Raw genomic sequence first — 18,117 nt, 5'->3', positions numbered from 1 at the left:
GGCGGAAAAAATATACTTAATCTTCCTAGTGTCTCTTAAAACAGTCTCAGGAGAACTTTTCTTTGAACTGCTCTAGTGTTATTGCTTTATAGTAGAGGATATGATGGTCTGTGTGTCAGTTATGTATATTCTGGGTTTGCCATAGAAACCTAGCTGTGTTTTGGCAAAGTTCAAAGCCTTGCAAACCTCTATTTTGTTCATATTTTTTGGAAGCACTTCTGACTTTGACAGCTAAAATGTTTCATGTCATCTGTAAAACTTTGAATATGATGGAAATTCAGATAATTTTCTCTCTTGAGTAATGGAATACGTTTCCCCCGGTTCATTCAGGGCTAAAGACCGGTATTCATTGTAAGAACTACTTATCATTTTTATAGACTAGTACAGGGGCAAGTGTTTGAGGTGAGATCATGGAGCCATTTTCTGTATGTATCTCCTCTGGCATTTGGTCACATGGAAAGGAAAATGGTTGAATTAAAACTTAAGAGAAGAAATAGACCAAATGTTAGAGCGTGGGAGAAAAATAAAAGAATAAATGTTCTGGCACTCTATGAAGCACCTTATCCTTTGGAAAGCTGTGAGAGACTCCAAGGTCAATGGAAAGCTGGCTGCTCAAATAATTGCTATGAGAAATGCTGAAGCGAAGAATGGGATGGGGAGTTTTGAAGAAAATATATATTACTAAAAGTAATAAATCTATTTTAATTGACTGCACAAAGCCAGGGAGAGTGGTGCAGCGATAACAATCTCAGCAATGAGAGGGAGGTGAACAAGCAAGCAAAGAGCATAGACATGGTCTGTCACTTCAGCTCAACTATACCTGGTAAAAAAATTCTGTGCAGCAGGGCAGGTGCACATAAACAGAAAGCAAGGAGAGATTGTTCAGGTTTTTACACCCAAGTAAATTGCTCTCCAATAACACTACCATTTGTTCCAGCAGCTGGGAGATATGTGTTTGGAAGAGAGGGTTTCAGTAGCAGAGACCCTGATGAAGCTGAGGGATAGACTTAGGAGGGGAGAGACTGGAATTGAGATATCTGAAGCAGGTCCTTATTGGTCCTTGGGGGAGAAATCAAGAAAAAGAAATGAGCTAGAATATAAAGCAGCTGGGCTTGCTGTGGAGATTTGCACTAACCAAACTCCCCTTTTTAATGCAAGTGAAAAGTGAAATCTGGGTATCTTAAATTCAAATCAAAAGTTTAAAGGATTTTTTTTTTACTTTTTTTGCTTTCACCATGCAATTCCTTGTTTCTTCCCTGCCAATATAATCCACACATCTCAGAAGCAAGGAAGGAGAAAAAGAAAATTAATATTTGTGAAACTATCTGTGTGAAATATACTTGTGTGATGACCAGTACAGAAGAACCTTGAGAAGAAAGGTCATACCATTAAGTCAGAAAAACATTATGAATTTATGACAGTCAAACAAATTTATAAAGCCTCTACTTAGCAGAATGATATTCACCATTTATTCTGACTGTGGTAAAAATAGTTATGGAAAATCAAATGCAATCATATATTTATGACTATGTGTATCATAATAAATGTAAAATATGTACCAATAAACATAAAGATATTTATTTGTCATAAGATACAGGGTAGGAAGGCCATAAATCAGACCCAGTGGGGCCCACTGCCATATACAATAGGAAAATGGTAAACTAGACCTGTGGAACTTGCAGTCAGATATTGAGGTCTTCCTTTCCTAGCCTTCAGCACTTGACTCTGCATTTGTGTTTTTTCCAATATTTTGTGCCTCTAGTTTCACTATTCAAGTGTAGAAAGTAGGTATACTACATAAATAATAAAAGTTCATGATGAAAGTTAAAGACCTAATTATCTAGACTGCAGTTTACAACACTAGTAAAAAAAAATATGTTATGTGAGGATTTTTTTTTTTTCCTAATGACAACATTTTCCCTTGAAGCTACTCTGAATTATGTGTCTGTGTTGCTGGGGAATGTTTACCATATTGCTGTGGAAATGGGAAGAGGCGTGGACCCTTCTGCAGTCACTATAAAAGGAAGCAGACAGGTATAAACAGAAGGTTATGGTGTATGAGCGAGGCCCAACAGGTTTGTCTGAGTAATTTGTTTTCTCTTAATAAAGGGAGATTAAATATAATAAGTTTTATGAGTACTAAGTTTCATTTAAGGTTATAGTTTACTTGGAATAAGGGAAGCTTTGCAACGTAAATAAAGAGCAATTTATTATGAAAATTAGCACAAAACTATCTAATTTTTACTTCTTCATAGAGGGAAATTTGAAATTCAAATCACTGGCTGATGAAGGTTATTAAAAATGCATTAGAGTTGAAAATGTAGCTGTATGTAATTGTCATAATAGATACTCAAAATTAATTTATCCCAAATGACAATTAAGCTAAAAGAATTTTCAAATTATCAGCTAACAAACTTCAGTTAATATTAGAAACAAATAAAATGAAAACATTTCAAAAAGTTTGTAAAAAATCAAAACTATTTTAAAATAATCCTAAAAAAAGGATTATATTTCAATTTAGAATTATTCCTTTTCTTCTCGTGCAAATTACTTCACTCTTGCAATTTTCTTTTACCTCATTTTCTCTCTATCACACTTTTCTCTCTTTCACCTTTTTCTCACAGAGAATTCTGGTCCACTTTGAGCATATGTGTACACACACGTGCACAGGCATGGGCTGAATTTAGATTAAACTAAACTCATTTATTTTCCCTCCATACCTGGTAGCTTTTCATCTAGTTTGTGCATTTTTCCGATGAGGGATCTCATTGGTAGACGGGTCTTTTAATACTTCCTTGAGAATATCTGAAATGGCTCTAATATATATGTTTACATTTAAGAACAGCACCAAAATGCCAATTTTGGCATTGTTGGATTGGGATGGGAGTTATTTTTATAGACACTGAGGCATATTTACAACCTTTAAAAATTATTATTTTCTAAATAATACTACTTTTGTAGTGTGTGTAAGTACTAATGTTTTCTAGAAACAAGACAAGCCAGGAACTGTCAGCTAGTGGATATGTCTGTGATTGTGCTTGTAGATGTACACACATGGGCTTGCACCACTTGCTGCTGTCCATGGCCAGGAGTGTGTCCGAGCCCCCAGCTGAGTCCTGTGCTTGTATTTCTCTTCATGATATTTCTCCCCTTTGGCATAAGATGAGAAAACCAAGACAAAGATGGCTCTTTTCCTGGCTAATGTAATTTGTTTTTTTCTGAATATACCTCTTGATAGTTCAGCAGATACACAGCATTTTAGAGGTCCTTAAAATCTGCATCATGAGTTTATTCTCAGCTGTGATTTTTTTTCCCCTGTTAGTGTTATGTTAGAGGTAAGCCAACCTTTGTCTCCTGCTTCTGACCCCAGCCTCCCCCATGGTTTCAAGATCTGGCTAAAGGAAGCTAAAGCTGAAATTAAAGGCTTTCACAGATTGAAACAGATAGGAAGAGGAATTATACCTGGGTCTTGGCCACTGCTGTCAGTTCAGCATAAATACAGGTATAATAATTTCTGTGCATTGGAAGCCTACGGTTACTTGGATCCTCCAACACTCCTGACCGTTTGTCAATGCACTGAGAGATTTCATGGTGAGGATTTTAACTTGCAGTTCAGCAGGAGGAATTATATATACACATAACTTACTGCATTCAACTGATTACTGTGTGTAAGTGATTTGTTTTCAAATTTAGTCTATGTTAATAAACACTTATTTTTAATTGAGCTGATCTAAGATAATTTTGGAAACTAATGCAAGTCAGCTGACTTAAGTAAACCAAGAGGAAAATTTAAAGGAAGTTTTGGAAATGTTTCTCCTTTTCTTTCCACTCCAAGAGCAGTAACATATTCCTTTTAATTAACCAATACCATTGGGTCAAAAATAGAACAGATCTGGACTATCATCTACTTTGGCAATGTTAAAAGTGAAAACTCTGAAAACTGGAAATAGTTTCTAACTGTCCAGTGTATTTTAGTTACCTCACAAGGATATTAATACTCATCTAATGATCTAGTGTCCATAGTGAAATATTGCATAAATACGATTTGCATGCCTACTAACTGTAGCAGGAAGTTTGATACTTGAAAGCTTTTTTTTTTTTAATTGCAGCTGAAATTTGAAAGGATAATTGTGAAACCTATTCTATCTCAGTTGTGAATCATCTTCCCCCTCTGCCATCTCTCTCTAACGTGATGTTATTTTTCAAGTGTGCACCTGGGTTGCAAATTAGAAAATTTGTGTTGTTTTAGTATTAGGGCATTAGTTTAAATTTTGTTATCACTCACTTTTACAGAAGGCTATATTTTTTCCCTTTTTATTTTAATGCATGCACAGTAGCCTGGTATTCAGATTGCTCTTCAAAATGAAAGGTTAGATTGGAAAACATATTTCAAAGGATCTTTAGAATAGCAAGGAAATGGGATTGAGGAGAACTGGGATTTTTGTTCTGCCAATGGCTGTCTGTACAATTACCCCATGAAGTGTGAATGCATTTTTTTCAGTATGTATTTAAAAATCCTGATTAAAATATTTGTTAAGGGAATAAGTCCATGTGCACATGAACTGATCAGATTTTAACTATCATTTTCAAAGACCAGAACCAGAACCAGAATAATCCCAGTGGGCTGGTTGATTTTATGGATTAGGCAGCAGCTCAATCCTGACAGTATTCCAGCGGCACGGCTTGAGAGAAAGTAACTTGGCTTGGAAAAATCCCTACATCTTTGCCTAGTAAAGGCAAAGGCAGCTGATATGACTTTAATACACTTACTCTGAACTGGTAGGTCTGATTTACCACCACTGTCAACCAATTTAACATTTAAAGTAGCATTAAAAAAGCTAGTAGAGGAAGATTGTTTTCCATCCTTAATTTTTTTAGAGTTCATTGAGACAAAATTAAGAGTTTGTAACTGTTTATGTGGTAAGTGATCAGTTATATTACGCCGTGAAACTGGATACTCAGGTTGTAGCCCATACGAAAGTTGGATGTTCTAATGCTTAGAATTAGTTAAGACTTAAAGAATGGAGAGAAGTTTTCTTTATACTCTTTAAAATTTTAAGCCTGCTTTTCCCTTCTCCTAATCCTAATCTCAACCCCATGAACTTTATTTTAACTGGATTTTCCCCCTCCTCTGCTCCAGTTATAGTAGAGGAAGATGAGTAGGTGATTTTCATGAGTGCACTGGAGTTTGGCCAGTGGTCAACCCACTACAGCTGTAAATAGTAATAATTTTTATTTCTCTTCCAGTTTTTTAAATTTTGAGAAATTAAAATAATTATTTTATTTTGTATTCAGTCTAAATTTGCATTGTGTCATCTAGGTTTTCTAAAAATGCTGGAAAATTCAAACTTATGCATTTTTTTTAATCCCAGTTTTATCTGCAGGATAAGAAGGAATTATTCATTATTCTCCTATCAGATCTACACATATTTCTTCTCATCAAAGTTTTCTTTTTTTGCCCTGACATTACTGCCTTATACTTAGCCTGATTTATTTTAAATATATTCATTAATTCTGCCCGGTTTTGGTGGGTTTTTTTTATTTTTATGATGTACTTTTTCAGTTAACAGACAAGATTCTTACTATTGTTATAGGTGTGGTTTCCTTTTAGTACTTAGAGGAATGAACATTTACTTGGTAGAAGTTTCTTAAACACTTACTCCTTTGAAATAGCAGCTGGAGACCTGCCCTAGAGGCATAATGTGGAGGTTGATATGCCACTTTTTGGCAATAGTCCTGGAGAGTGTTGTTACCATAACAACTCAATTTCCAAGGGTAAATCCACATGCAGAGATGGGGAAAACTCTTCTATTCTCTTTGGAATTGTTTTTGCTCTTTTATGATCCATTCTTTCACTTCTCTGATCTTGGGATTTCTCTCTCTCTTATTATGTTCCTCTTGTAATCTTATGCTTCAAGATTTGCTATTCTTTCATGAAATAGGTTTTTTTTTTCCTTTTTTTTTTCTGCCCCTTAGTACATTTTAACCTTAAGTCCTGTTCTCCAGTCTCTTGCATCTCCTTGTCCTATTGTTGATTTTGTGCAATATATGCTGATGTCGTGGAAATGTGTTTCCTCTTAAATACTTGGAATGGCCTAATCCCATAAGGGTTTGCCCAAACCCACAAAGGTCCAAATATCCTTGCAGGCATGTTAGCATCCCTTTCTTAGACTTAGAAGTTATTTCTTATGAAGAGTTTCCTTGTCCAACCTTGTCTGCTCACAGCAGAGCCACCTCTGAGGTCCAAAGTCTGAGCAAACATGGTTGCACAGGGCAATGTCCAGTTGAGTCTCGAAGGATGGAGATTGCATAACCTCACTGGGCTGCCTGTCCCACTGTTGGACTATCTTCATGGTGGGAACATCACTTCTCATATGCAGCCTGAACATCTCTTGTCTCAGTTTATGCCCATTGTCCATCTTCCTTCCGCCAGGCACAGCTGTGAAGAGCCTGGCTCCGTCTCCTCGATAATCTCCCTGGTGGCACTGAGGGGACTGCAGCTAGATGCCCCCAAATCCATCCCCACTGCAGGATGGAGCAGCTTCTTCCTTCAACCTCTACCCCAACACAGGGCAATAGTCCCAGCTCTGGCTGTCCTGGGGACCCTCTGCTGAACTGACTTTGTCATTGGAGTCACTTTTTCATTGGAGTCCCAAAACTGGGCAGAGTATTATAGAGGTGATCTAATGAATACTGAGTAAAAAAAAAGTCACTTCTCTTGATTTATGGTCTGTGCTTCTTTTAATGCAGCCATTTCCCCAGTCTCAAAGGTCTTTATGCTTTTCAGACAGCACACTGCCTTTTCTTAAGAGCCCAAATCACATCCAGCTCCATTCAAAGCTGTAACAAAACTACTCTGTGACAATTAGATTTAGCAATGTCAAAAGAGCCACTGCTAGCTGCAGATAGTATCACTGAAAGCTGAGCTGGAGGCGTTTAGATGCTTTGAGATCCTGTCTGTGGTCCTCTGATCTACTGTGGTCCTCTGATGTACTGAGCCAACATCTTGTGTTCTCCTTTTGCAGACAGGAAGCAGCATATTGGTGCCTCCTTTGCCCTTTTCTTGCCATGATAGTTGACATGGCCCTTTGCTTTATATATCACTCTCTTATTGTTGGCATGCTGTTTCTGGTTTGGGGTGGTTCTTTCCTGTCTGGGCGTCCTTCACTGGAGTCCCTCTCCTTGCCCCTGTATTGGCTTTTGCTCTGTCACATTACTGCTTGCGTGGTATTACACAACAGATGGTCGTATGTGGATCATTATTAAGAAATAAGAAGATAAATTATTGCATTTTATAGCTTTCTCTTCTGCTTCTATTTTCTCTAGTTAGAACTTAAATGACAGGAAGGTAGTGTGCAATGCAAAACAGAAACCCATTTATGTAAATTCAGACCTTTTCTTCTGCCCAGGCAATTTCCAGGACTCTGCACAGTGGAAATAACATTCAGTAGATGGAATTGCAGAATCATTTCCCTCCCAGTTTCATATGGAAGGCACATGTTTGAAAGAATTCAAATAAGATATAACTCAGAATGGGGCACTTAAGGTTTTATTCATGGTTTTTGTGGTTTTCATCTCTTTTGGACCTCCTTTCTTATTTACCGTGGAATTGTTATTTTTGTAGAGATGCAAATATAATAGGTGATTTGGAAGTAATATTTCTGTAATTGTGGAAGAGTTATTTCATCTATTTAAAGGTACAATTTGAGCACCAGATCCCACAATGTGTTATATATGTACAGTCTTTACATGTCCATGTAATACAAAAGGAAATCCTACATCTTCATCTGCATGACTAGAACAGATTTTTAGTACAAGAAGCAAACAAAAAATGTCCAGTGTATGTCAATAGTGAAATGTTGTAGATTAAAGAGAAAGTGTACTGAATTGTTCCTAAAGGCCTTCCTCTTTGAAAGAAATAAATACAGTTCCAAAGAAAGTAATCAGAAAAGAGGCAAAATACATTTACTGTTAAGAAGCAATGCATCTCAGTTAATATGAGCCTTTGTTTAAATTAAGTGTCTTTTGGAATTTCACATCTAGGAATACAACTAAGATACTGAAATGATAACAAAACACCCAAACATTTTAAAGGATGGGTGTTTTAAGATGCATTGACAGTAACAGTTTCATAATATAAAATATTTTGCTAGTATAATGAAATTGTGATCTTCTAATTATTTCCTATTATTTACCCGGGTAACAAATGCTCTTTCAAAAAGAAGACTGTAGGTTGATAGACAGGCAAGGACTAAAGTTTCTTTAGAGAGACCAGAAGTTTGTTACTAGGAATCTGTTATCTGATCTTTTCTGGCTAGACAGATATAACTGACTACTTCAAAGCCTGGGTGTGCTGGTTCAAGATTTTATTTTCCATATAGCAATCCTAAATAATTTTCTCGATCATCAGCCTATACTTGTGTATCCTGCTATGGCTACCTGCCACTGAAGGCTTTCTTACATTAGTAGTTTTCCTACACTTGAATTATTTACTAGATATCTGCAGCATGGCTTTACTGAAATTAAATTACAGCTGGTGTAGCTAGAGAAAAGTGGAGTTAGACTTCTGAAATCTATCAGGATGATTTTCAGATGATTTCCTAGTCTCTTGGCACAGACATGCACTAAAACTAAAACAGACCAATCATTTAATATTTCTTGTAACTCAGTCCCCTGGCATCTGACAATGCTTGCGCATTCTGGTAGGGAGTAGGGAATTGAAAAAATTTGGTATTAGCATTAAATTTAAGATCTTCATGCAGAAAGGTCACTTCAAGTTTATGTGAACCTCTCAGGTTAAATATTACTATCATAAGACTTCAAGGAAATGAAGTTTATTTTTCAAAGTGAGGGCATAAGCTAAATACTTCCTCTGATCCTCTTGTGTCTTTTTGACCATATAGTATGAGATTTTTTAACTGTTGGTTCCTTCAGAGGACTCCTTATCAGTTTCTTCTCATGTTTTTAAGGTTGATGCACTGGTCTATGGGGTTTTTTGGTTTTTTGGTGTTTTTTTTTTTTTTTTGAAGGTTGATCCACCCAGATGTGGCTAGACAGTATTTACAAGGTGTTGATAGTTATGGACTTTATTATTCCTATGTAACACTTACTAAAGGAAGCAAGTGGAAGCTATGAATGTGGTGTTCTTTCAGATGAGATGTTACACCAACACAAAACAAGTTAAAGTTTTAGGCTTATCTCCAGACCAAGATAAAGAAAAACAATGAGGATGAGAGGAAGTGCACTGCATTACCTGAAGCAATATTTAGATGATTCATGACTGATCAAGATATATGAGCAATAGTGTCAGAAAACTTACAGGATCTTTCACCTTGTTGTTCAGTGCTTGATGTATCTGTAGAAACATATTAGATTTTGGTGAACAATCCAAACATCCAAAAAAATTTGTTTCCAGATCAAGTGCATTTCTTTTCATCTCTGCTTACAAGGAATCTTTGAGGTGAAGCAAATTCTGGGCTGTGAGAGGAACCGAGTGACAGTAACCAACACTGGTTGTCTCAGCCTTGAGACCCTGATGCAAGTCTAGACTAGTATAATTTTGCAGGAGTGCGATTATGTCATTACCAATCCTAGAAGTTATCCTACCTAGCAGCCTTTCAAGGCTATGTCCCTGTATCAAATATTAATGAGAAGTAGAGGACTTGGCTGTCTCTAATACAGCTATGTTAAGCCCCATCCCCCCTCCACCAAGAAAGAAAAAAACCTGTATACTAGATGAAAAAAAAATCTAAAAGAAAAAAAGAAACCTTGTCAAATTTTGGTTACATGTAAGCTTAGTAACTCTTCTACATCTTTTCAACAGTCAGTGTTAAATGGTCTTTCTAGAGAAAAAGCAAAAGACTGATAAAAAAATCAAGAAATAAAAAAAAAAAAGAAAAAACAAGGAAATGTATGTGTGGGCTGCTGAGTGATGGACATATGAAGCAGGAATTATTGATGAGGAGTAGGAGAACTGAGAAATGGTCCAGGTGCTAAGAGTCCCTAGCACATACCACACTGAGCAACATATGGAGAACAGCACTAAATGTCTAGTAGAGAAAAGTAAGTCTAAGTTAACATGCTAATGGTAGTGGAAATTTATATACTACGTAATCATAGCTTAATAAAAAAAGAATTTATTTCACCTACTGGAAGAAATCAAAGGATAAAAAAATCAGAAAAAAAATCTATTTGCAAGTTTTCTCACTAAGGAGGCAATATGTATTTAATTCATTGTTGAAATTAATTTTGTTCTAGAGAGTTACAAATAAAAATAGGAAAACTGATTTTCAAAGTTTTTGTTGGTTCGGGTTGTTTTCAGTGTTAACAAGGTTTTAGATGAAGTATAATTCCCCCACTGGGGAATTTTTTTTTTTTTTTTTTTTTTGGAACATCTCAGTAAGACTCTTACATATGTAATGGCACAGAAAATTTTCCCTTTTTTACATTTCTCTTACTGATGCAAGGTTATCAGTGGTCTAGGTAGTTTCAGAATGATATTTTGTTGCTGTGAAGAACAAAGAGATTTTCAATGTATTAGACTTGAGTTTTGTCAACAAGTCCATTATAATACCACAGGGAGCAAATTTTGGTATAATGTTCCTTGCTTAAAAAAGTAGATTTACCTAATGATTTACCTAATAGATTTACCTAATTTAGATTAACCTAATTTACTCATTAAAAAAGGGGACTTTTTCATACTTTTTAAAAATTTTATTAGTATTTTAAAACCTTCCTAAAATATGTGAAGTGATGTTTTAAATAATTTCAAAGTAGTATGATTTTTATAAGTTTTCTTTTTGCCTTTTCAGTAGCTTTGATATTTTTCCCCTTTTAAAAAATGCTTAATTTTTTTGACTGTTTTATTTTTTATTTTTTTTTAAATACTAGATAAAATTTAAGCCACAGTTTTAAAAATCCCTGAGATAAAGCAATCTGGTTGCCAGGCAAAGTTCATCTTTTCCTTCATACAAGATAATATACTCTCAGGTGTTTTTTTAATTGCACACATTCAGCAAGTAGAGAAATGACTCATGCTTAATTGGCATTAAATCCAGAATTCAGAATTTCATTAACTTAATTCTCTATCAATGGGAGGGTAGACTTTCACAGTTTTGCCTCTATCTTTCTGCTCTGGTTGTGGAGGGAAGCATACAGTACAATTTGAAAAGATGAACATTGAAGAAAATATTCATCTCTATTTGATATTGAAAATTATATATGCAATAGAAATACTAAGGGGCTTATTTGATAATATGGCCTTTCTAGTTGTTAGTGTAAATTTGTGTTTCTGAAGTGTTCTCATTTCTTTTTCTGTTAGCTTGCCCAGTAAAATGATGCCTCCTAAAATCTTTATAAATTTCCTATGTCCTCAAAATGTTGTAGCTAAAATTATTTCCTTCAGTTCTTGTAAAACAAAGTATTCCAATATTCCAATGAGAAAGAGATGATTTTTGAAAAAAAAAAAAAAAAAAAAAAAAAGCTTAACTGGCAGAAGTGCTTTGGCCATACATGTCAAGCCACTAAAATATTTGACAAAGATATAAGGGTCTCACAATATCTCATTGTAGTTCCAAATAGGTCCATTTTTTATGGAAAGGCAAGAGGGATATGATTTATAAGAGGGATATGATTTCTGTGTGGGACTACAAATGGCTTAAAATATTTGTCGTAAAGAAAGAAGGTAAAAGTCATGGAGTTTGGAAGAGGCAATTCATGTACCTTTGTCACATTGGAGTTACAAGAAGTTCTGTGCTGTCTAGGGAGGTCCTATGATTTCAGAGACAAAGGAAAATCAAAATGTATTTAAAACAAATACCCTTTTTTCCTGCATGGAGACTATTTTTTTTAATTTGCCTTATATGTTGTTCAACTTAATCTTTCATATGGGTACCAAAAAACAGCACATAAGAATTTGGCAGTGTTTTCATTGTCTCTTTAAGACATTAAATTCCCACCAGCAAATAAAAAGAATTCTGTTGTATGTACATTTTCTGCTGACAATATCCTTAAGTGCGTGATGGATGTTGCATATGTGACTATATTAAACAAGGCAGGATTAATGTACTGATCAATAAGATGACTCTAAAAACCATATTTACAGATAGCTGTGTGTGTACTCAGGTATGTCTGTATTTATGTTTCAAACATAAATTACTATTAAAATTTTGTACCTTTATTATCAGGAATGTAAGATTTGGCTCTATTATCATTATTATCTTATAAGCATTGCAGGATCTTTCAGTAATCTGTAACACTCACGTATTAAAAAAAAAAAAATAGATCTCTACTATATAACAGAGACTAGAAGAAGGCTTAATATGCCTTGTTGTGACTATTCAAAGCAATTCTATTTCCTTTTCTGCTATACCGGAGAGAGAATTTTTCCCTTTTAAGTACAGCAAGATTTAAGGCACTTTTATCTGCATGGTGTGCAGTTTCACACACAAACACACATGTGAAAATGTCACTTTCTGTATTAACTGCTTGTGTAAGAATCACTGGAGCTTTTTCCTCCTATCAGTGTTTTCCCTTTCCCATTGCACCACCAGCTATTTTTTAAATTTTCTTTAATAATAACCTGAACTTTTTTTTGTCCCAAATCATCTTAAATATTTTGCTCTTGTATCTTCTTATTTAGCAAGACTAGTGTAGGAATTCCCTTTTTGTCCCCTCTGATCACAGGGTGGGAATCCTACATGGACACAGGTAAAAGACGAAAGGCACTCTTCTCTTCGGGACTAAATCCTGTTTATTGTCAGGAGCCACTTCAGATCCAGGCAACACCTCAGGGGGTAACAGAGGCTGAGGTGTTTGATGGCGTCCAAGAGAGAGAGAGAGTGTGTTCTCCCGGGGGGTTTTGAGCCCAGGGAAAAATAGGTGGGGCAGAGCCGAGGGGCCCCATCCAATGGGACACAGGTGAGGAGAAGGGGAGGGGAGAGCAGGTCAGTGAGAGCCCATCACACCTGAGGCTTGGTTGGGGGGAGGGGAAAGGTGTGTGGAATAGACCGATGTGACATAGTGCAATAGAAAAACTACTCAGTGCAAATTCCCAATCACCCAGTGCAAAACAAGAACTAAATAACTATTTAGTGCATCACAACAGACTAGTAGATCTGTACCCTCTCTCTGACTTAGGGGCCTTCTGTGTCTTCAAAATTCAGTAATAGATTTGGTATTGTTCCCTCAGGTTTTGAATTCTAGAGTCTGCTCTCTCCTCTGCCTACTAATGCCTTCTTACCTCTCTTTTGGGGGATTTCCTTGAGATTAGTGCTTTGGGTGAGTCATAAGAGCCCTCTCACACATTAGTTCATTTACCATGCATGGATCAAGGAAAATCAACAGATATTTCAGTAACTTCTTTAATGGGACAGGGATATTTGTGGTATGCAGCCCTTCTCTTTCCCCCAAGCCAAAAAGTAGTGTGTGGCATTGCATTCTTCTCCCCGGTCCTGGGCGGCTCTGGAGCCCGGCTAGGCTCTGACCCTTCCTCTGGACCGGGGCCACCACTGGTTCAGAGGCTCTGGTGCTGAGCCTCCGTGTGGGCTAGCCACGCTCTGTAACCGGCATTGGGAGGAGGTAAAGAGGCAAAGGAGGCACACCCTGCCCTGCAGTTGGCTGGAGAAGGTTTATTGCCACGTGGTGCTGCGGTGGAGAGCAGCGACCGCTCCCAGCGCCCGCTGGACAAGATGGCGACGAAACAAAGGACGCGTGGGATTTTATAGGGGGCAGGCAGACATGGGTGGAAGCCCTCCTGCCCAATGGGGACAAGCAACAGGGGAGTGACGTGGACCACGGCAACCAATGGGAACACAAAAGGGGTGGATACAGGCTCCGGGACTAATGGGATTGCGGGGATGGGGTAACAGACACAGAACTCTCAGGAATGGACAGGGGTTGGCCACAAGACTGGCATGGGAAGGCTCCAATGGTAAGTGACCCGGAGCGAACTATTGCGGGGGATATGGGGGTACATAGAACCGGCTAACTAACAGGTATTAGAACCCCTAACTAAACCAACCCGGGATTCAACATAAGTGAATTGTATGGATTCTCCCAAAGCCCTGAAAATGCATGACAAAAGTTAAAATTATAAGGGATTAGGAACCAAATGGTGAGGCAAATGCACCTGTGTCCAAAAAAGGGCCAAAAGGTCAACCTGGAGAATACAGAGAATTCTGGCAGTCAACCAAAGGTCAACCTGGAGAATTTCTGGCAGTCTTACTTCAGCCTATAGGAAGAACTGTGGAGTAAATATAATATTTGGGAAAGGCAGCATGGATTTATCAAGGGTAAATCATGCCTGACCAGCATGATCACCATCTATGATATGTTATGAGAAGAGCTTTAGCAAGGCTTTTCACATTTTCTCCTGTGACATTCTCAAATTGAAGTTGGGACATGATTCTTTATGCAGGTGGATATCTAGATGATGTAAAGATGGTCAGCTAGTCAGACACAGAAAGTTGTAGTTAATGGGTTGGTTATTATGTGGTTAATGGTTGGTTATTATGTGGTTATGTTGGTTATTAATGCGGTTACCTGTTTGGAGGGCTGTAGCAAGTGTGGAACTGATGTGGTCTGTACTGGGACCTCTCTTGATATTGCTATCAGGGACCTGGAGGAAATAAGGGAGCTGCACCAATGTGCAGAGAGCAAATTGGGAAGGATCAGTCGATATGCTTTTGGTAGTCAAGTCACCTTTTTGGCAGCAAAGGGCAAAAAACAAGTGCCAGCCTGGGAGTAGAAGAGCCCCTGTGATGGCACAGGTTTGGCATTGGCAAGCTGGGAGCAGGCCTGCAGGGAGGGCCCTGGATCTTGATGCCTCAGCCAGCAAAGCTCCATGGGCTGTATGGACAGAGCCATGGCCAGTCAGTACAGAGAATGATTATTCTCCTCAGTTTAACACACATTAGACCATATTTATAGTACCACATCCATTTTTGGCCCACCTGTTACAACAAAGATATTGACAAACTGGAATGAATTTTGCTGAAGGCTGTCAATACAGACTCTAGAGCAGTCTTCAGTTCTGGTCCCAAGTTTGTCAGCACATAACACCTTCCTCTTCATGCTTTGTCTCAGTTTCTTTTGTTGACTTGATGCATCTCGCTGCTCGTCTGCTATCAATATTTTATTGAAATGTCTTTGCCCCAGCATGTTCCATTTTTTTACTGCACTGTATAAAATCTCTTCTGCTTTAGAAACATTAATTTCAGCATGTGAAAAGGAATGCTGGAACTGTACACCAGGAGCATAACAATTACAAATCAAAACAAAAAAAAAAAAAACCACCTACATTCAGGCCATTTTTTTCTATAGTCATAGATGTCCAAACTCATATGGTTGACATTTTTCTGTAAATTAATTCTGCCTGAGGCAAATGTCCTGCCTGAGAAAAACTAACTCTAAACAGATAGTTTGCCCAGAGTTCCAAGATACTTGCCCAGAGTTCCAAGAAACTGAGAAAAAGATTTCAGAATATGAAGTGTTAATCAGTTTAATATAAGCGGGCCACTTGGAATAACATATTTTTCATCCATTTTTGTTAATTGTAGTTAAATACATGCATCAAAATAAAATGGAAATAGATTTAATTTTTATGTTGTAAATTTGCTGCAAGAGTATTTTATTGTTGATAAGCTTTTCAAATATTTAGGAAATAAAATGAAAGTTCAAGTTCTTTTGAGGATGATAGATACATTTTAAAGACACATGAGGATCTATCCTTACAATGTAGTGATACTATTTGACATATTAGTTACCTTCATTAACTAATGAAACACTGTTCTTCCAACATTAGGTTTTCTATTTGATGCAGATTCTGAAACTGATCCAAGTTGTATGAGTATAGAAATTGAAAAATAGATTATACAAAATCCCAAGGCTGAGTTGATGTTATTGTAAACTGTTTCCATGGAGGACTTATTAAAGAAACAGAGATTTGTGGAAAATTATTAGAGAAATAGAGTTATTAGAGTTAAGTGTTGCAACTTAAGACTTTACCTATTTATGTGTTTTTTTTAACCAATTACCAAGCTTATAAATAACCCTAGGGGTTTAGGAATGGTACTCCCCAGTTTAGTTCTCACACTGAGACTCAAAACCACACTGCTGCTCACTCGCTCCTCCCTTCCCCTCCCCTTCCCACTCCTTTGGAATGGAGTTGAGAATTGGAGGCACAAAAGCTGAAAATCATGGGTTGAGATAAGAATGATTTACTAGAAATAGCAATGAGACAGAGAAATGAACAGTAACAGCAGCACAAAGAAACAATTTGCATGGAAAAAGCCTGCAGCAGGAAAAGCCAGTATCAGGCTCTTCCCCACAATGCTTTCTCCACGATGGAAGAAGAGCTCCTTACTCCTGCCCCTGGAAATGAGTGAGGTGGAGTGGAATAACATCTGGGCCTTGCCCCACACCTCTCCTGCTTATTGTGAAAAATTAAGCCTGTCCTGGCTGAAACTAGGACAGAGGAAAAGCACTTTATAGTAAAAATTGAGAAGCTAAGGTTAATATTTTTATTTGTACTATTTATACGCTGTTCTAAAATACTTTTCTTCATTTTAAGGTAACTGAGCTGCACAATATCAAAAACATAACCAGATTGCCTCGAGAGACAAAGAAGCATGCAGTGGCAATTATCTTTCACGATGAGACATCAAAGACATTTGCGTGTGAGTCAGGTAAGCAATTGCTGCTTCATCTCTAGCTTGAAGAAATCGGGTTACACATCAAAGTCTGACTCGGATGAATTAACTCACAATGCCAGATAGAAATTCTTAGCTTAAAGAAATTTGTGGTAAACAAAAATCTTTGGAGTTTGGGGTACAGGTCTTTCGGGGTTTCGTAGGGGTTTTTAAATATATTATGAGAGGTGTTAGGGGTATTACAGAGCTCTTTTTTCCATTATTTTTCTTTGCATGCAAATGGTCTAAAGACTGGAGGCTTCCAGCTAAACTTGTAAATCCTAGTAAAAAATAACTTGTAAGATGTTATTAAGTCAAGATGTGAAACATTCTTTTTTTAACAAGATTTGCTATGGGCACTTACTAAACTAATAATTATCATGCCATTGCAAATAAGTGGCAAATACCAGCTAAAACCTCAGGATATTTTAAAGCAGGGTGTCAAGCAGTCTGTGGTTTGAATGACTCCATAGCATAATGACTAGACTAGCATAGAACATGACTTGGGCATTAGAGTACACAATGGCAGGCAGTTACTTGTGAGACACTGAGCACTACAAAATTAAAGTGCACTGTTTTCTTGTTTGAAAGTACAACTGTACACATATGTGTCCTAGGGTATATTTTAACAGAAAAAGTTTTTTAAAATAGTGGGAAATTCTTCAATGATAAAGTTTGTGCTTTTTTAGTGACATATTCGAAACTTTGCATTTTAAAAGTTTATAGAGATAATACTATATATATATATATATATATATGTTTTGTTTTTTTTAAATATATATGTAACATTATATATATATATATATATATGGTGAAGGGCCTAGAAGAAAAGCCATATGAGGAGTGACTGAAGTTACTTGGTCTGAAGAAGAGGAAACTAAGGGGAGACTTCATTGGAGTCTACAACTGCCTTTTGAGGGAAAGAGGAGAGGAAGACACTGATCTCTTCTCTGTGGTGATCAGGGACAGACCACAGTAAATGGCCTGAATTTTTGTCAGGGGAGGTTTAGGTTGGAATTAGGAAAAGGTTCTTCATCCTGAGGGTAGTTTAGCCCTGGAAAAGGCTCTGAAGGGAAGTGATGACAGCACCAGCCTGACAGAGTCCAAGAAGCATTGGGAAAATACTTTTGGACACATGGTGTGACTTTTGGCACTGTCCTGCACGGGACCAGGCATTGAACTCTTTGTTCCTTGTGGATCCCTTTCAACTCTGAATATTCCACGATTCTATATAATATCATCATATAAACATTGCATCATGTACATTCTAAATAATAAATTAAATACAGTAAAACAAAATCTGAGAAACGTGGAGGAAGTTAAAAGTGTACAAGGTCATGAATTATGTAGCTTTTAGAACTATTTCAAATATTGCAAACGGTCATATGTACATTCTGTCATGAAAGATAGATTGACAGGTTTTTTTGTA

The 18,117-nt window shown here is 37.0% G+C and overlaps 2 protein-coding genes across 3 annotated transcripts in view; both read left to right on the top strand.

Annotated features, from left to right (window-relative positions):
* Positions 1-18,117, top strand: part of DOK6 (docking protein 6) — a 245,480-nt gene that overhangs the window by 100,956 nt on the left and 126,407 nt on the right. The window contains exons 1-2 of one of the 2 annotated variants that reach the window (XM_053961788.1): positions 13,878-13,930; positions 16,571-16,685. In XM_053961788.1, the coding sequence (XP_053817763.1) occupies positions 13,886-13,930; positions 16,571-16,685 (160 nt within the window). In that variant the 5' untranslated portion in view covers positions 13,878-13,885. Of the gene's footprint in view, positions 1-13,877; positions 13,931-16,570; positions 16,686-18,117 lie in introns of those variants that run through there. The other variant, XM_053961778.1, reaches the window with a different exon arrangement.
* Positions 1-18,117, top strand: part of CCDC102B (coiled-coil domain containing 102B) — a 376,483-nt gene that overhangs the window by 355,798 nt on the left and 2,568 nt on the right. The window lies entirely within an intron of this gene.

This window comes from Vidua chalybeata, chromosome 1 (assembly GCF_026979565.1).
Source record: "Vidua chalybeata isolate OUT-0048 chromosome 1, bVidCha1 merged haplotype, whole genome shotgun sequence".
NCBI lineage: Eukaryota > Metazoa > Chordata > Aves > Passeriformes > Viduidae > Vidua > Vidua chalybeata.
Note: the sequence above shows the minus strand (reverse complement) of the source record. Positions and strands in the feature narration are given on the sequence as shown.